This window comes from Berghia stephanieae, chromosome 8 (genome assembly GCF_034508935.2).
Source record: "Berghia stephanieae isolate SIO BIC M18660-M18661 chromosome 8, UCSD_Bste_1.3, whole genome shotgun sequence".
Lineage (NCBI taxonomy): Eukaryota > Metazoa > Mollusca > Gastropoda > Nudibranchia > Aeolidiidae > Berghia > Berghia stephanieae.
Window position 1 is genome coordinate 51,712,984 of NC_088367.1, and position 17,500 is coordinate 51,730,483.

Genomic DNA, 17,500 nt, shown 5'->3' on the forward strand with positions numbered 1-17,500 from the left:
AAATTGTGTTTACCGGTGAACATAGTTTTACTTCCATTGCCGTGGAATCGCTTCCTGTGCACTAATTTCGTCACTTCCGGTCTCATTTTAAAGAGGAGAAGCCAGCGCATCAGGCGGCGTTTTCAGATTTTTAATCCGTTCATTCTTTGTTCAGATGCCAGCTGTTTGAAAATTTGGTAAGTTTTAACTTCATTTTAAATACATTTTTCATTATATTACCTATTTTTAATTAATGTTATATTATTCGCCAACCATTTTTCTCTATTTGTGTGAATTTTGGTGGTGATTGATGCTGGCGAAAGCGTCTTTTAGTGACTTTAAATACGATGCGTGTTCATGAAGTTGGCGACGGCCAACCAGGATTGCCTCTCGATGTATCCCCGAGTCTCCTGTGTACAGTGCAGTCTGTAAACTATCGACTGCGTTTGCTTTTGTGACTTGTATAAATAATTTCAAGCTAAATAATTGCTGTAAAAAGACTGAAGATAGTCCCATCCATAATTTTAGTTTTATTTTATGAATGAATGTTGAAACTGAAATGACTTTTTAACTGGGATGATACCGGACAACTAAAAATTATGTTCCACTGATATTATTTTTTATCTTTTATTTTTGTTTGTTCTGCAGGTTAAGTGTGTTGGTTTAATTTAATGTGGTTAATTTCAATACAAATAATACAGAATAGCATGATAGAGCCAATTCAAGTATATTTCATTCATTACTTTACTCTTTACCACAACAAAAATTATTATATAACTTTTAATTTTGTTGATTTAATCATAATCGAAGTACTTTTTTTGTTTTCAGAGTCAGACGTTCATTATGACACCACATTTTCATGTTTCATTTCCTGCCTTGTATTTTTAAATATGAAATTGAAATAACAATATGAATTTGATTGTCTGCCACCTCCAACTCCCGTCGTCTGCCGCCTCGAACTCCAGTCGTCTGTCTTGTATTTTTAAATATGAGATTGAAATAACAACATGAATTTGATTGTCTGCCACCTCCAACTCCAGTCGTCTGCCTCCTCCAGCTCCAATAATCTGCCTTGTATTTTTATATATGAAATTGAAATAACAACATGAATTTGATTGTCTGCCACCTCCAACTCCAGTCGTCTGCCGCCTCTAACTCCTGTCGTCTGTCTTGTATTTTTAAATATGAGATTGAAATAACAACATGAATTTGATTGTCTGCCTCCTCCAGCTCCAATAATCTGCCTTGTATTTTTAAATATGAAATTGACATAACAACATGAATTTGATTGTCTGCCACCTCCAACTCCAGTCGTCTGCCGCCTCGAACTCCAGTCGTCTGTCTTGTATTTTTAAATATGAGATTGAAATAACAACATGAATTTGATTGTCTGCCACCTCCAACTCCCGTCATCTGCCTCCTCCAGCTCCAATAATCCGCCTTGTATTTTTAAATATGAAATTGAAATAACAACATGAATTTGATTGTCTGCCACCTCCAACTCCAGTCGTCTGCCGCCTCTAACTCCAGTCGTCTGTCTTGTATTTTTAAATATGAGACTGAAATAACGACATGAATTTGATTGTCTGCCACCTCCAACTCCCGTCGACTGCCTCCTCCAGCTCCAATAATCTGCCTTGTATTTTAAATATGAAATTGAAGTAACAACATGAATTCGATCGTCAGTCTCCCCCAACTACTTCTGTATCATTGCTTGGACTTCGATGTATTTATTCAGTATCATTACCTGGATATTGCCTGTGTCTACATTCCATGCAGCCAACAACCCAGAGTGCCTAGATTTTGTTGTCTTCTGTCTTTTGCCACATATCAGCCATCTTATGGATTTAAGCGAGTCAGTACGTGAGTACCCTTTAATCTGTTCTCTTAGTGATGTTGAATGCAAAGCAATTATCAAATTTTCTAAAGTTCATTTCAATTTTAATGTAGTTTAATAGTTAGTCATATGATACATCTCTTCGAGATGTTCAGTTTGATATATGACATGCCTATGTTGCAGAAAGTTTGCAAAGTGTCGGTATTTATCGGCTTATTGTTTGTTATTATGTAATATGTTACGTAATATTCAATTTTGCATTTTCAGGTTAAGTTTTCTCTACCACTCTTATGTAGTTCTTGTTTTTAATTTTGCATTTTTATCACTGACCATGTTTGCATATATAAAGCGGCAAGCTTGTTTCTCCCGAGTACTGTTGGTGCCCAAATGTCTTGTCCAAGGATGCAAAAACATTGGGCAGTACATTTGCAAGTTGCATTTACTGACACTTGTTCAACTTTATTTCTAGCCCTGTTCATTGTTTTTTTGTTTTTTTTTTTCTTCTCTCCGAATACCAGTCATCTTTCGTCTGTTGCTCATTTGCCAATGCCAAATATTAAGTGCCTTCCCCAAGGACACAACTTTAGTGTCTAAATTCATACGTTTACGCTCCTTTCCTCTTGTTTTAACAATTTTTGTGTTCAAAATTAATCATAGCCATAGTATTGTAAGCATGCTCTGGAAGAAGACCACCCTCAAATCTGTTTTTAAAGTTATTATCCGTTCCTCGCGTCTTTTTTTTTCATTTTCTAGGGTTATGTAATTGCATGACGTTGCATAATATTGCATAATAATCATTTAATTTTTTTAAAATTTGCTTCGTCTTTCCTTTGCGATCATTTTGATATATGGTTTTATATGTATTCCACCCCAAATAACCGTGATTTTCCATTTCCCCCGCTTTTCGGTTGCTCTCTGGTCACAGTTTTAGTTTCTTTTTTCCTCTTAAATTATATTAAGTATTTTGGTCCACTTTTGCGGACTAATAATCCCGTAACTTTGGTTCTAATTGTCACATTGTCATAATTTTGGTACCATTGAAAAGTGTATTTCTTGCAGAATAGCATGAGACTATTTTGAAAACAATTGCTGCAATCTCAAATTTTCATGCAACTACTATAGTCTATAGTTCATCACAATCGTGTTTGTAAACAATGGCTTCTCTAGGCTTGCCTACCTACCCAACATTCGACTGTGCATCAGCAGGTCGAGCTGTAAGATGGCAGAAGTGGGTCTCTCGTTTGAAAAACTTGTTTGTTGGCTACGGAATAGAGTCCGTTGAAAGACAAAAAGCGCTGCTACTCACCTTTGCCGGTGACGAACTCAATGACATCGTTGATACCTTCACTGAAGAACAACTAACTCCGAGAGGCAATGAGACACACTTTTCAAAACTTTGTGATACAATCACCAACCATTTTAGCCCACAAAGCAATAGGGAATACCAACGATATGTTTTTCGACATACACACCAGTCATCTGATAACATCGAGGAATTCTACGCAGAACTGAAACAGTTACCTCTCACTTGTCAGTTCCACGACGCGGATGCCGAAATTAAATCGCAGCTAATATCAGGCTGTAAATCGCAAAAAGTACGTGAAAAAGGTTTATCCAGTCCAGACATTAGTTTGGCTGACCTTCTGACTTATGCCCGCACCATGCAACTAACCACAGTCCAGGCAAAGCTCATGGCATCAGATTCTCCTGTAAACGCAATCAATACGAACTTCAGTCAAAATCACAATAATCAAAGACAACGATCTACCCTACCCCGCAATCAACGTCATCATCATGGCAAATGCAACAATTGTGGAGGTGAATGGCCACACATTGGAGGTCAAAACCACTGTCCCGCTAGAAACAAAACATGTCGTGCATGTAACAAACTGCATCATTTTGCCTCGGTATGCAAATCTACTGCAACACGTCATCAAGACCAGCCATCTCAATCGCAATCTCATTCCAGAAGACAAGGTCAAAGTCACAACCTAAGGCGTCGCGCCCACGTCATAAATTCAGACTCAGACAGAAGACAAGGTCAAAGTCACAACCTAAGACGTCGCGTCCACGTCATAAATTCAGACTCAGACTCGGACACTCCAGTCAATCTTCTCAACACCACCGACACGTACAACTACAATGATACAGAATACGTGTTTGCCACAAACAAGGGAAGTAACCTTCCTCACTTCGCTGTCTCGATAGGAGACCATGAATTTCAGTTTCTTGCTGACTCAGGTGCTACGATCAATCTCTTAGCAAAGGTTGACTTTGACAAGTTAAATCCCAAACAGATGCTACAAACATCATCCAAACGAATTTCAGCATACGGCTCTCCTTCACACATTCCTGTGTTGGGCGTCTTCCATGCTACACTGCGACATGGTACCACATCAACTACGGCTCCTATTTACGTCGTCGATCGAAATGAACGCCCCATCTTAGGCTGGCAAACATGCCGTGATTTGCAATTGATTGACACCATCAATCATATCTCACTAAACCAGAGTGCTCTCGTACAAGAGTTTTCAGACTTATTTACCGGTCTAGGCTGCTTGCAAAACACTCAAGTCAAACTACACATAGATCAAAACATTCAACCTGTAGCGCAGCATTACCGACGCATTCCATTTCATATCCGCCAAGACGTTGAAAAACAACTCAACAAAGATGAAGAACGGGGTGTCATCGAGAAAGCTACTGGCCCTACCCCATGGGTATCTCCTATCGTTGTTGTGCCAAAACCCAAGCAACCTGGTAAAGTGCGTGTATGTGTGGACATGCGCTCTGCCAATACAGCCATCAAACGTGAACATCACGCGACACCTACACTCGACGAGCTAAAAACTGAACTATCCGGAGCGAGAATATTTAGCAAAGTAGACCTGAATCAAGGATACAACCAAATTGAATTAGACGAGGCATCAAGATACATCACAACATTTGCCACGCACAAAGGACTCTACAGATACCGCCGTCTTTTCTTTGGAGTAAATTCCGCAAGCGAAATCTTTCAAGAACAGATCAGACAAGCACTCACCGGTCTGCGAGGTGTCATTAACATCAGGGATGACATCCTCTGCTTTGGCAATTCGCAACAAGATCATGACGCCAACCTACGGGCATTGTTCCACCGCTTACGAGAAAAATGTCTCACTATCCAAAAAGAAAAGTGCAAGTTCAACCAAACGTCAATCGAATTTCTTGGACACACCTTCAGCAAAGACGGAGTCACTCCAAGCCATGAGAAGGTCAAAGCAATTCTTAACCTCGCTACACCCACAAATGCTTCTGAGGTGCGTAGCTTACTCGGCATGATAAATTTTTGCGGTGCACACCATATTCCACACTACGCATCACTCACACACAATCTGCGCCTACTCACCAAAAAGACCGTCCCATGGGAGTGGACAACCATCCATACCACCGATTTTAACTCTCTAAAAGCAGCTCTGAGCAAAGCAATCACCTTAGCCTACTTCGACCCAAACAAGCAAACCGATATTTATACAGACGGAAGTCCCATAGGGATATCGGCAGTACTTGTTCAAGACGGTCGCATTATACAGTTTGCAAGCCGCCCACTTACACCAACCGAACAGAGATACTCGCAAACAGAACGCGAGGCTCTCGCAATAACTTGGGCATGTGAATATTTTCACATTTACATCTTCGGATCACCCTTCAAAATACACACCGATCACAAACCTCTTACCACCATCTTTTCAAATCCTAAAGCCAGGCCATCGCCAAGGATTGAACGCTGGATGCTACGCATGCTACCATACCACTTCACCATTTGCTACAGGCCAGGATTTGACAATCCTGCCGACTTTTTAAGTCGTCACCCAGTCACACACTCTCAAAGCTGTAGAGAACAAACCATAGCCGAAGAATACATTAACTACCTCACACACACATCCACACCAAAATCCATGACCCTAGAAGAAGTAGCACACAAAACATCACAAGACCAAACCCTAATGCTCGTTATCCAATCAATACGATCCAATAATTGGTACACCAATTCTCAAGAAGTCAACCAAAAGCTTTTTCAAACGCTCTATCTCTGTCGCTCTGAACTCGCCATTGCAGACAAACTCCCTGTCATACTAAAGGGTCATCAAATCGTCCTACCACAATCGCTTTATGAAACAGCCATCAAACTAGCACATTCTGGACATCAAGGCATAGTCAAAACTATATCCTTACTTAGGAAAAGGTCTGGATACCAAACATGCAGAGCAGAGTAGAGAACACTGTAAACAACTGCATGCTGTGTCAAATTTCTACACCGAAAACAACACGCGAACCGTTACAAATGTCCCCGCTTCCATCAGCCCCGTGGACAGAACTCTCAGCAGATTTTGGTCATCTGCCTAATGGCCAGTACATATTGGTCGTTACAGACGAATATTCCCGCTACCCCATCGTGGAAATACTCGACTCCATTCCAGGTCACAGCGTTATTCCCCGCCTGGACAAAATTTTCTCAGAATTCGGCATCCCGGAATCATTGAAAACTGATAACGGTCCTCCCTTCAACGGACATGACTTTTCCAACTATTGTCACCACATGGGCATCAAACACCGCAAAATTACCCCATTGTGGCCTCGTGCCAACGCCGAAACTGAACGATTCATGAAAACGGTCAAAAAGACACTCCGAAATACCCCAACTCCACAGCTAAAACAACAACTGTACCGATTTCTAATATCATACAGATCAACTCCACACTGCACAACAGGCGTTGCTCCTGCAACCATACTTTTCGGCCGACAACTTCGAACAATGCTCCCACAAACCACCAAATCCTTCGAAGATAACTCATTGCGTGAACGAGACGTCCACCAAAAAGCCAAAATGAAGCATTACGCTGACAACAAAACATATGTAAAGCCTTCAGAGCTCAAAATTGGCGATCCCGTTCTCCTAAAACACAACAACCTTACAAAACGCGACCCCCCATACGAATCACAACCTCTTGTTATAACCCAAAAGAAGGGATCCATGATCACAGCTGCAAGAGGTCAACAGCAAGTTACTCGCAACAGTAGCTTCTTCAAAAAGTCGCCTCGACCACCAACAACTGCTGAAATAGAACCAGATCATCCCGATCCAGACTCGCCAGACAACACTACCCAAAATACCAATACCCTACCGCATTCCCCACCTGCACATTCATCACCCGAAAATTGTGTAACAAATGGTCCCCCGATAAGACCACGTCGCAACATTCGTCGTCCCAAAAAATTTGACGATTTTGTACTAAATAATTAATTGTCTTAATTAAATCCTCAATACGTAGTGTTAAAAGTTGAAACCAATATTAATCATATATATATATATATATATATATATATATATATATATATATATATATATATATATATGGTGGATAAGAATAATTAAATAAAAAACCTTGTGCCCGTGTCTGGAAGGTTTTTTTTTTTTCATTAAAGTGATAACTACAAGCATTTAAAAACTATATTTAAGATTTAGTCTTAAAATCTTGGCATGACATCAGTTCCCACAACACTGTGAGTGTAGAGCCTTTTCCAGGGATTCAACAATGCGCCAAGCGAGGCTCGAACCCAGGACCTTCCGATCAGAAAGCGAGGGTCATACCACAATACCGTATAGCCGCACAAGGAACACAAATCGGATTTGACCGTGGCCTTCGTACAGTTGTGGCCTGACACCATAGCCCTACTATAATACTCTTTTAGTACGCCATGCCTGACACTGACCAAAAAAATGATGTCAAAATGCCAGTCTTTTGCCACAAAAGAAAACAAGTCGTGAGTTGTATTCAATAGTTCAACCAATTGAATCGCTTGTTTCCATAAGCACTACTAACGACAACTCACTAGGCGGTCCAAATGACGTCAAAATGCCAGTCTTTTTGGATTTCAGTGTCGGGCTATAAAATAACGATGGCTACGATTTGACACCACAAACCACTTCACCTTGCCTGCGATCATTCAGATACGATTGGAACCAACTCAGAGCAGTGCCATTCATTGCCAGAGGTATGGCCTATCTCAATTTATCCATTCATTGCCAGAGGTATGGCCTATCTCAATTTATCAAATTAATATATAAAGTGCTGCTGTTGGTTCTTGGTTGTATATTTTTACAATTTTTGTGCATTGGAATATATATATATATATATATATATATATATATATATATATATATATATATATATATATATATATATATATATAAGGTTACACATTGTTTTGTGTGTTTGTACGTTCTATCCGGCTGGCCGATGTTATGAGTTTCTTATCTAAACGCATAGCATCAATACCGTCGCACACGGGGCTTGGACAGACTTGAAATAGGATTCAATAGTCGTACCGTCACTTCCTTCCTAATGACGTATGGTAACTTAGTAACACTGGCTCTAAACTATCGGAACAATGGCGGACGCCGTATGAAATATTTCTCCGGCGACCTTAAAAGCGTATCCAGAGGAAAAAAAACCCATCAATTTGATCACGTTTTGACTTTTACACATCGGAGTGGCTATTCGTCAGTACTGACCCCCAGGCGCTGGCACCTGCGGGTCAGTACTGACGAACAGGCACCGGCGTCTGGGGGTCAGTACTGACTAATACTATTACTATTACTAACAAGATATGAAGTGAGTAGAAAAGTGCCAGAAGACAATAGAGAATAACAATTTTTTTTTCGCGGCGGTGGTGGGGTTTGAACCTGCGACCTTATTGGTACGACAACTCCGCCTGGCAGGTGAGAGCGTGGCTCTACCGTGTGAGCTATCCACGAACACAAAAATATTCGTTTCAAACTCAAAGTCATTACTAGATCCCTCTCTCACCCACTTCTTGAGACCGCCGATTCGTTCATACACCACCATCGCGAATAATTTTGACCAGCAGTTAAGCTTAATAGCCAATATTCTCAACACAAACATATAACATAGAAACGATTGAGACATTGAGTATGCTCCGGTGTATGGGGTGAATTTTTTAATTCAGAAAAGTGAGTGGAGCAGGCACTTATGTTGGTAACAACAAGATATGAAGTGAATAGAAAAGTGCCAGAAGACAATAGAGAATAAAAAATAAAAAATTTTCGCGGTGGTGGTGGGGTTTGAACCTGCGACCTTATTGGTACGACAACTCCGCCTGGCAGGTGAGAGCGTGGCTCTACCGGTTGTCGTACCAATAAGGTCGCAGGTTCAAACCCCACCACCGCCGCGAAAATTTTTTATTCTCTATTGTCTTCTGGCACTTTTCTATTCACTTCATATCTTGTTGTTACCAACATAAGTGCCTGCTCCACTCACTTTTCTGAATTAAAAAATTCACCCCATACACCGGAGCATACTCAATGTCTCAATCGTTTCTATGTTATATGTTTGTGTTGAGAATATTGGCTATTAAGCTTAACTGCTGGTCAAAATTATTCGCGATGGTGGTGTATGAACGAATCGGCGGTCTCAAGAAGTGGGTGAGAGAGGGATCTAGTAATGACTTTGAGTTTGAAACGAATATTTTTGTGTTCGTGGATAGCTCACACGGTAGAGCCACGCTCTCACCTGCCAGGCGGAGTTGTCGTACCAATAAGGTCGCAGGTTCAAACCCCACCACCGCCGCGAAAATTTTTTATTCTCTATTGTCTTCTGGCACTTTTCTACTCACTTCATATCTTGTTGTTACCAACATAAGTGCCTGCTCCACTCACTTTTCTGAATTATTACTATTACTAGTACTGATGCCAATTGGTCAGTTCTGACCTGGCCACGGGCGTTGACGGTACCAAAATTATGGAAAAATGCCATTTTTTAAAATAACTTGCTCTACGACAAATAAATCAGCATTTCCTGTCCCATACTAGTCGCAGGTAAGCCCTTGTTTTCACTAAATCTTTTTGTCGGTTTACGTGAGATTTGTTTAATAAATATATCAATTAATTAAACAAGTGAAATTGTCCAATCCTGAGAAAAAGACCAAATTTGGTGTTGAAACGCCAAACTGGAAGCCCTATATTTCGGTTCATCCAACGCGCATGCTCACTGCACTGATGCGTGGCGCCAGAACTGAAAGTGAAAGCTCTTTCATTGTCTCGTCTTTCTTCATTCCTGTCATTTGAAATTCGGCTTGCTCGCATCTTACTGAGACAGGAAAAGTAGAAAACGGTAAGGGCTGCCTGAAGCCGGTGATCGTAAAATACTAACGAAAGAGTGAAAATGAAAGGCTTCGTATGGGAACAAAACAGACAATGGACGTTTCGGGTACAAACCCTTCATTAACACAACAATACACAAATAAACGTGGAAAACAAATAAAATATAATGAAAAATAACTTTATCGTCTGTACTCAATGGTGGTTGCAGTATGAATGAAATGTTAGCGTGGGTAGAGGATAGGGTGCCCCAGGGGGTGATCTGATTGATAAGAAAAGGTCAGCGTCAGGGAACAGAACCTTCCAGAAAATAATGGAAGATAAAAGACATATAAGTAGTAGTAGTAGTAGTAGTAGTAGTAGTAGTAGTAGTAGTAGTAGTAGTAGTAGCAGTAGTAGTAGCAGCAGCAGCAGCAGTAGTAGTAGTAGCAGTAGTGGTAGTAGTAGTGAGTGGTAGAAGTAGTAATAGAATGGACAAAGTATTATAAAAGAATCGTAACAGGAAATATTATATAACACATTTTCCTCTATTTTTCTTTAAATTAAGCTATAACGAAAATATACGGGGAAAAAAACAATAAAAACAAAATAACCCAAAGAAATAGAATGGACAACATAAAATAAAAACGAATCTTACGGTGGCTTGAAATAACGAGTCATATCGTTGCCCCAACGGCATCTAACGCGTTAGAAATCAAACTTATCTAAGTGACCAAGTGTTACTGTGTGCCATCGGATAAGTTGGCCTGAGAGCCTGGAATTTTAATTTTAATTGTTTTTTTTTAATGGTAAACTTTTGGAAGTGACGAATAAGTGCGAAGAGGTCTTTGCACTGACGAACAGGTCCGATGTTCGTCAGTGCTGATCAATGGTGGGCGGTGGCACAGACCGAAGAGAGGTTGTCTGTGGGCGGTGGCACCTGTTGTTCAATACTGACCAATAGACAGGTTATTGGTCAGTACTGACCTCCAGGCACTGGCGTCTGTTCGTCAGTACTGACCCGCATGTGCTAGCGCCTGGGAGTCAGTACTGACCAATAGCCCTAGCCTTTACACATTCTGATCACAAGGCATATGAAAAGGGAATGAAAAGTTCTCGCCAGCATGAAGAATAAAAAGTAAAGATTTTCTTTGTTTAGAACCAAGATGGCCGCCGTTGCCGGGCGCGTGACATCAGACTACTGAATCCAATTGAATCACTCAACTAGCGGTCGAAAAACAATAACAAAAGTTTCAAAGTTTCAAAGTTTATTCAATCTTAGGCTTTCGCCAATAAATCAACAATTTGATGCCAACATACATGAAGTGGAAAAAAAAAAAAAAGAAAAAAAAAAAGGTAAATGGAACCAAAAAATAAACTGATACACCACACAAAAATACAACAATCGTAATAACATCAATACGTTCAATAATGATAATAATAATAATAATAATAATAATAATAATAATAATAATAATAATAATAATAATAATAATAATAATAATAATAATAATAATAATAATAATAATAATAATAATAATAATGATAATAATTATAATAATAGTAATAATAATAATAATAATAATAATAATAATAATAATAATAATAATAATAATAATAATAATAAGAAGAAGAAGAAGAAGAAGAAGAAGAAGAAGAAGAAGAAGAAGAAGAAGAAGAAACAAAAACAACAACAACAAGAATATCAATAATAATAACAATAATAATATTACCATCATCCCTACACCCCAATCATCACCGTTACCACCACCACCATTACCATTATCACTACCACTATTACCATCACTTTTACATTTCCAATCAGTTTTTCTCATTAAAAATTTTTTTTTAAAAATAAAAAATTATTGATACCTATCACAACAGACCTCCTCACTACCACGAAAATTCCCGTAGTACTACAGCTAAATCCCGGCTGGATATAATAAAGGTTTTTTAATTAAATGTCATTTCTTGAAAACGAAGTTCTGGTGCCAGAGCTATCACATAGAGTTAATATTTTTCCCCACGCATTATAAGGACAAACTGGTGGTTTTTAAGGGTAGTTAAAATGTCTACGATGTTATTTACCCTGAAAACTACTTATTACATTTTCCTATTTCAAGTAGGCAGGTCTGCTATGATAAGTATCAGTTCCATAGTCAAAATAAGACCAACAAAAATAACCTTTATTTTAATCAATAATCCATACAATTTGATGACAACAGACATGAAAGTGAGAAAAAAAAGGTACATGAAACCAAAGCATAAAATGATACCATAAATAATCATAAAAATACAACATTGTAATACCACCAATACTTACAATAATAGTAATAATAATAATAACAATAATAATAATAATACTAATAATAATAATAATAATAATAATAATAATAATAACAACAATAATAACAATAATAATAATAATAACAATAATAATTATTATTATTATTATTATTACCACCATCATTATTATCACCATTATTACTATAATAATTGTGAAAATAACAGAAGCGCCGCAGCAATAATATCTAGTATTGTATTTGTAAATGGGGACCACGCTTATATCCCATTCGTTGACAATTAAGAAGATAGGGATTATATCATGGTAATTCTGTTTTGGATAATAAGGTTATTGACTTTTAGTAATACTAGTGCTCCAAAATGCTTTGGTCGGGGTGATCTTTATCTTCGGGAAATTCCAACATAATAAATAGCCCACCACTTATTTAACACATTTCTATCGTTGATTAAAGTTCTAGAAGAATGGGATTTTGCGAACATTGCCTAGAAGGTACAGACATATTAGTTTAACGTATTGTTTGGTAGAATTACAGAATTAATTCCCAAAGACAAATACTTGAATCTTTTAGAATATCACAAACATTTAAGTAATGTTCCGTACTGATATAGTCTAGAGCGAAACAAGCTTGCGTACTTCAATTATTCCATGTCAAGGGTTGGTTTCTGTGTTTTTAAGAATTTTACGGCGTTTGTGACGCATTGAAAGAACAGAAAATGTATAAGGTAGTCTAAAAGTATACTTTTCTCAAAGGCACCTGAGGATAAATAAGGCAAAGGTAAATGGTGCGGATAGGGCACCAAGAGCACCCCTCGGTGTACTTAGATTGAAATCGCTTAGAAGTCAAAGATACAAGCAAAGGGTCCTAACAAGTGAAATACAACACTTCTTTTACAAATCACATCAAAACAGAAGAACCAAGAAAAGAAGAAAGAAAAAAAAAAAAAAAAAAAAAAAAAAAAGAGCCGAGTGATATCAACTTCATTTAATTCTATTGTTTGTAAACAACCGGCTGTCCTCGCGGCCTTGAGGGTGTGTCACGGATCCTACGCTTTGATTGTAAAAAACAAAACAAAACAATCTACTTGTTAATCACCGTCATTGTGTGTTGAATGACTGGTCCGTCTGTTCCTTGTGGATCAAAGGTCAAGGGGCGTGGTTATGTATCCTTCACTCCGAGGAGTGTTTAATGCCGTAATCTGAAAAAGACAAAACAAAAAAAAAAAAAAAAAAAAAAAAAAACAACCAACCAAAAAAATAAAAAAAAAAGCAAACAAAAAAAAATAAAAAAAACAACAAAACAAAACAACTAAAGACAAAAATCAACAACACATTTTAAACATTTATTAAGGCAGGAAACTCGCCCGTCAAATATTGATCGATTAAAATAAAAGGAAACTTTAAAATATAAATAAATATATACGTTAGTAAATAAAATTCCCTTTATACTTTATCAATCTCACAGGGGAACTTTGTCTTTAGGATCTATTCCCAGGGAAGACTGGAATAACCCAGGTGTCAGTCGCAGTTCAGCGCTGCAAACTTCGCTAGGGCGAGGTACTTGATCTGAGGAGGCGACTTGCTCAAGGCCACACAACGCAGCATTCGCGGGTATTCGAACTCGGTACCTTTCGATTACGAAGCAAAGACCGCACCTTTGAGTCACGCTGTCCCTCTTTGACCCACTATTTGTTTAAAACGTTCAAACCTGGGACATATTTCATATTACGACAGAATATAATATACACAGTTGATATCTTTGATTGAAACAGTTGCTCTACCGTACTCTGGAAAAACTCTCAAACCCGGGACTTCGCCACTCCGGAGTGGCAAAGTCCCGGGTTTGAGAGTTTTTGCCAAGATGAGAGTCATTTAAATCGATCGATATTTGAGGACGAGTTTTCTGGCCAAATTTTTAAATATGTGTTTTTCCAGAGTGCGACAGTGCTGTGACTCAATGGCAGCCGAAATAAATCCTAGCAACTGTAGCTTCCCTGACTTCGGACAGAGCTGCATAATATACGAGATGGAAGTCGGTTTGGACGAATTCAATCCCTCGAGGGGGCGGGGTCGTCGACTCCTCCTCGAAACTGGGGGGGGGGGGGGGGGGGGGGGGGGGTTGCCAAGCTTTACCGCCAGCAAGAGGAGACTCATCATCATCCGGCGGGTGACAGTGGCAGCAAACCGACTTCGGTCGAGAACATGCTCACTGCACGCTCATTACATCAGTGGGGTTTTGATCTGCCACCTGCTGTCCAGCATGACCCCGTCGTTGTGGTCAATCAAAAGCCTAGCTGAACGAAGCTTTCGGGCGGGTTCGCGACCGTACAAGATTGCGTCGATGAGTTTGCGTCCCCGATAGATCATCATCATATCTGGGTCTTGTGGTATGACACTCGCTTTCGGATCGGAAGGTCCTGGGTTCGAGCCTCGCGCTCGGCGCATAGTTGAGTCTTTGGAAAAGGCTCTTTACTCACATTCTCTCACCGTACTCAGGTGTTAAATGAGTACTTGGTCGTTAGCAGCGTTGTCTTTGTCCGGAAAATAGTAATATCGCCTAACAGGCGTCATGTCCCGTCCTACATGTTAAATGTTGCTGTTGATCAGGGATCCCTTGTAAAGCGCTTTGAGTACATTTAGTGGATATTGCGCTATATAAAGCTCAAATATCGTAGTAGTGTGACACCATTAGAAGCTGCTCGCTGACATAAAACAGGGTAGTCTACGCACAGGCACAGATAACACAGAGATACAGTACAGAACCTCAGCCCTTTGGTACAATAATACAATGAAGGAAAAAACCCAACACCCCCCCCCCCCCCACACACACACACACACAAACACAAAACAAAACACACTCACACATAAAATAAACAAGCATCAACACATACAGACACACATACACGCGCGCACGCAAATCCAAAGTAAAGCAAGGAAAAACAAGAATAAAACAAAGAAGAAAAAACCCCAAACAAAATCAACAAAAAACAAAACAAAACAACAAAAACAAAAAAGAGCAAAAAATGAAAAAAAAATTAAAAATCAAAGAACAACAACAAAAATAAAAAAAAAACAACACAAAAACAAAACAAAACAACAAAAAACAAATCTTAACTAAGGTGCACACATGGACCACTATGAAAATGTGACCAAATGAAAATACCATAACGTGCTCTAGTGATGACAATAAATATTTATTACTAATATTTTTAGATTTCGCCTCTCGTGAACTTTGCCGCAGATAATAACTATAAAAACCAATAATTCATTATCGGCCGACCTTTTCGAGCGGAGGACACTCACTTTGACTTAGACTTAGAGGAACTTGTTACCAGTGACGGCTGGTAATAATGGGCAGGGTGGGCAAATACCAGCCTGTTTTTTCGAGTTATAAGCTGTATTACCAGGTCCAAAATGATCAAATTTAAATTAGATAATTTCAAAAGTTACTACTTAAACTTGATACTTCGTACTGAAATCAATTTGGTGTTTTTTTTGTAAAATTCCAAAGCACCCTGCCCCCCGTAAGGCATAAACCAGGATACGCTCCTGTTCTTTTTATCCCCCCCCCCCCCCCCCCCCCCCCCCCAACCACTCCACTCCACTCCGCCCACATCGTCATCTCATTGTCACGTCGCCTGACGGTGAACTAACTCCGATTTTTGCTGTCTGGCCTCTCTAGTTCTAGGTCGGGCTAATAGGCTTCCTAAGTCGTGACGTAATCCTGCGCAGCAACGCATGGCAACAAACCGGCTGGCTCTAAACAGTCGAGAAAAATGGCTGACACGAACTCTATTTCCATCACCGCCCTTATGGAATACTTCTCCAATGAGCATAAAAGTGTCTCGCGAGGTGAAAATCATCATCAGTCAGGTCATGTTTTGACTTTCACTTACTCAGATGGCTTGATGTTCGGCAAAGTTCAAGCCAGCATGAAGAATAAAGAGTATTCTGTGAAGGTAAGTCATTTCGTCTTCTCATTCTCACTCTCAAAATCTCACATCTCCGTAAAACTACTGTTGGACAATAATCAGTTTACTTTGAGTTTAGGCAGATTTAGTATATCCAATGGAAAGATTTAACTGTTTACGTTCGATTTTAGTTAGGGAGAGAGAGAGGGAGTCATTGAATTATTGTGTTTTTATCTTATGGACCACGGACTTTGAGTCTTTGAGGTCTTAGTCTTGCTTCGCTAATTTTCGTTGCTATTGACTATAGTCTACTACATACTATTTAGTATCGTGTTGTAACCTTTATTATAATACTCATATGAGCATCACAATCACCAATCCCGCTAGACATTTTATCATACTTCATGTGGGCAGCGTGGATCAGCGGTACGGTTTTTGCTTCGTACCCGAAAGGTACCGAGTTCGTTCACCCGCCGCTGCGCTGTGTGGCCTTGAGCAAGTCACCTCGCCCTAGCTCAATTTGCGGCGCTGCACCGTGGTTATTCCAGTCTCCCCTGGGAATAGACCCTAGAGATAAATTTCCTCTATGGGATGAATAAAGGATTTATTTAGACCAGTGTTAGTCACGGTAAACTAAACTTCCTATTGGGTTAAGGTGTAATGTAAATGTTTCTGCTTGAAACTCGAAGAAATCAATAACATTGTGAAATTGAATGTGAACTTCAATTTAATATACGAAAACAGATAAAATGGACGTTTCGGGTTTCCCCCTTATCAACAAAGCAAGATGAATGAAAGAATCACTTAATTTGTTTTTTTAATTGAGTTTTTATACAGCGTAATATCCACTAAATGTGCTCAAAGTGCTTTACAAGGGGTCCCTGGCCAACAGCAACATTTAACATGTAAGACGGGACATGATGCCTGTTGGGCGATATTACAATTTTTTCGGACAGAGACAACGCTGTTAACGGCCAGGTACTCATTTGACACCTGAGTACGGTGAGAGATTGTGAGTAAAGAGCCTTCTCCAAGGACTCAACTATGTGCCGAGCGAGGCCCAAACCCAGGACCTTCTGATCTGAAAGCGAGTGTCATACCACAAGACCACAACAGACGTTTTATTAGTTTGTTTGTTTTTTGCCTATTGAGCATGGTCGCAGCTCTAAATTTGAATCTTTTATTCTTTTACTTCCACAGATCTATCTTGATGATGCCTTGGGTTGATTCAGTCCAAAACTAATTTGTGTGGTTTTATTTAACAATGTTAATGACATTGAACATACATTGATACAACAATGCCATAATTTGTCATGTTTATCATGTAAAAT

General features: G+C 39.2%; 2 protein-coding genes across 2 annotated transcripts; both read left to right on the forward strand.

Moving 5' to 3' along the window:
• The first annotated feature begins 2,970 nt into the window (after window positions 1-2,970).
• On the forward strand, window positions 2,971-6,072 carry LOC144979056 (uncharacterized). The gene has a single exon (XM_078925670.1). It carries the CDS (start codon window positions 2,971-2,973, stop codon window positions 6,070-6,072), a length of 3,102 nt encoding a protein of 1,033 aa, XP_078781796.1.
• Window positions 6,073-6,140: 68 nt separating this feature from the next.
• On the forward strand, window positions 6,141-7,100 carry LOC144979057 (uncharacterized). The gene has a single exon (XM_078925671.1). It carries the CDS (start codon window positions 6,141-6,143, stop codon window positions 7,098-7,100), a length of 960 nt encoding a protein of 319 aa, XP_078781797.1.
• Window positions 7,101-17,500: the final 10,400 nt, after the last annotated feature.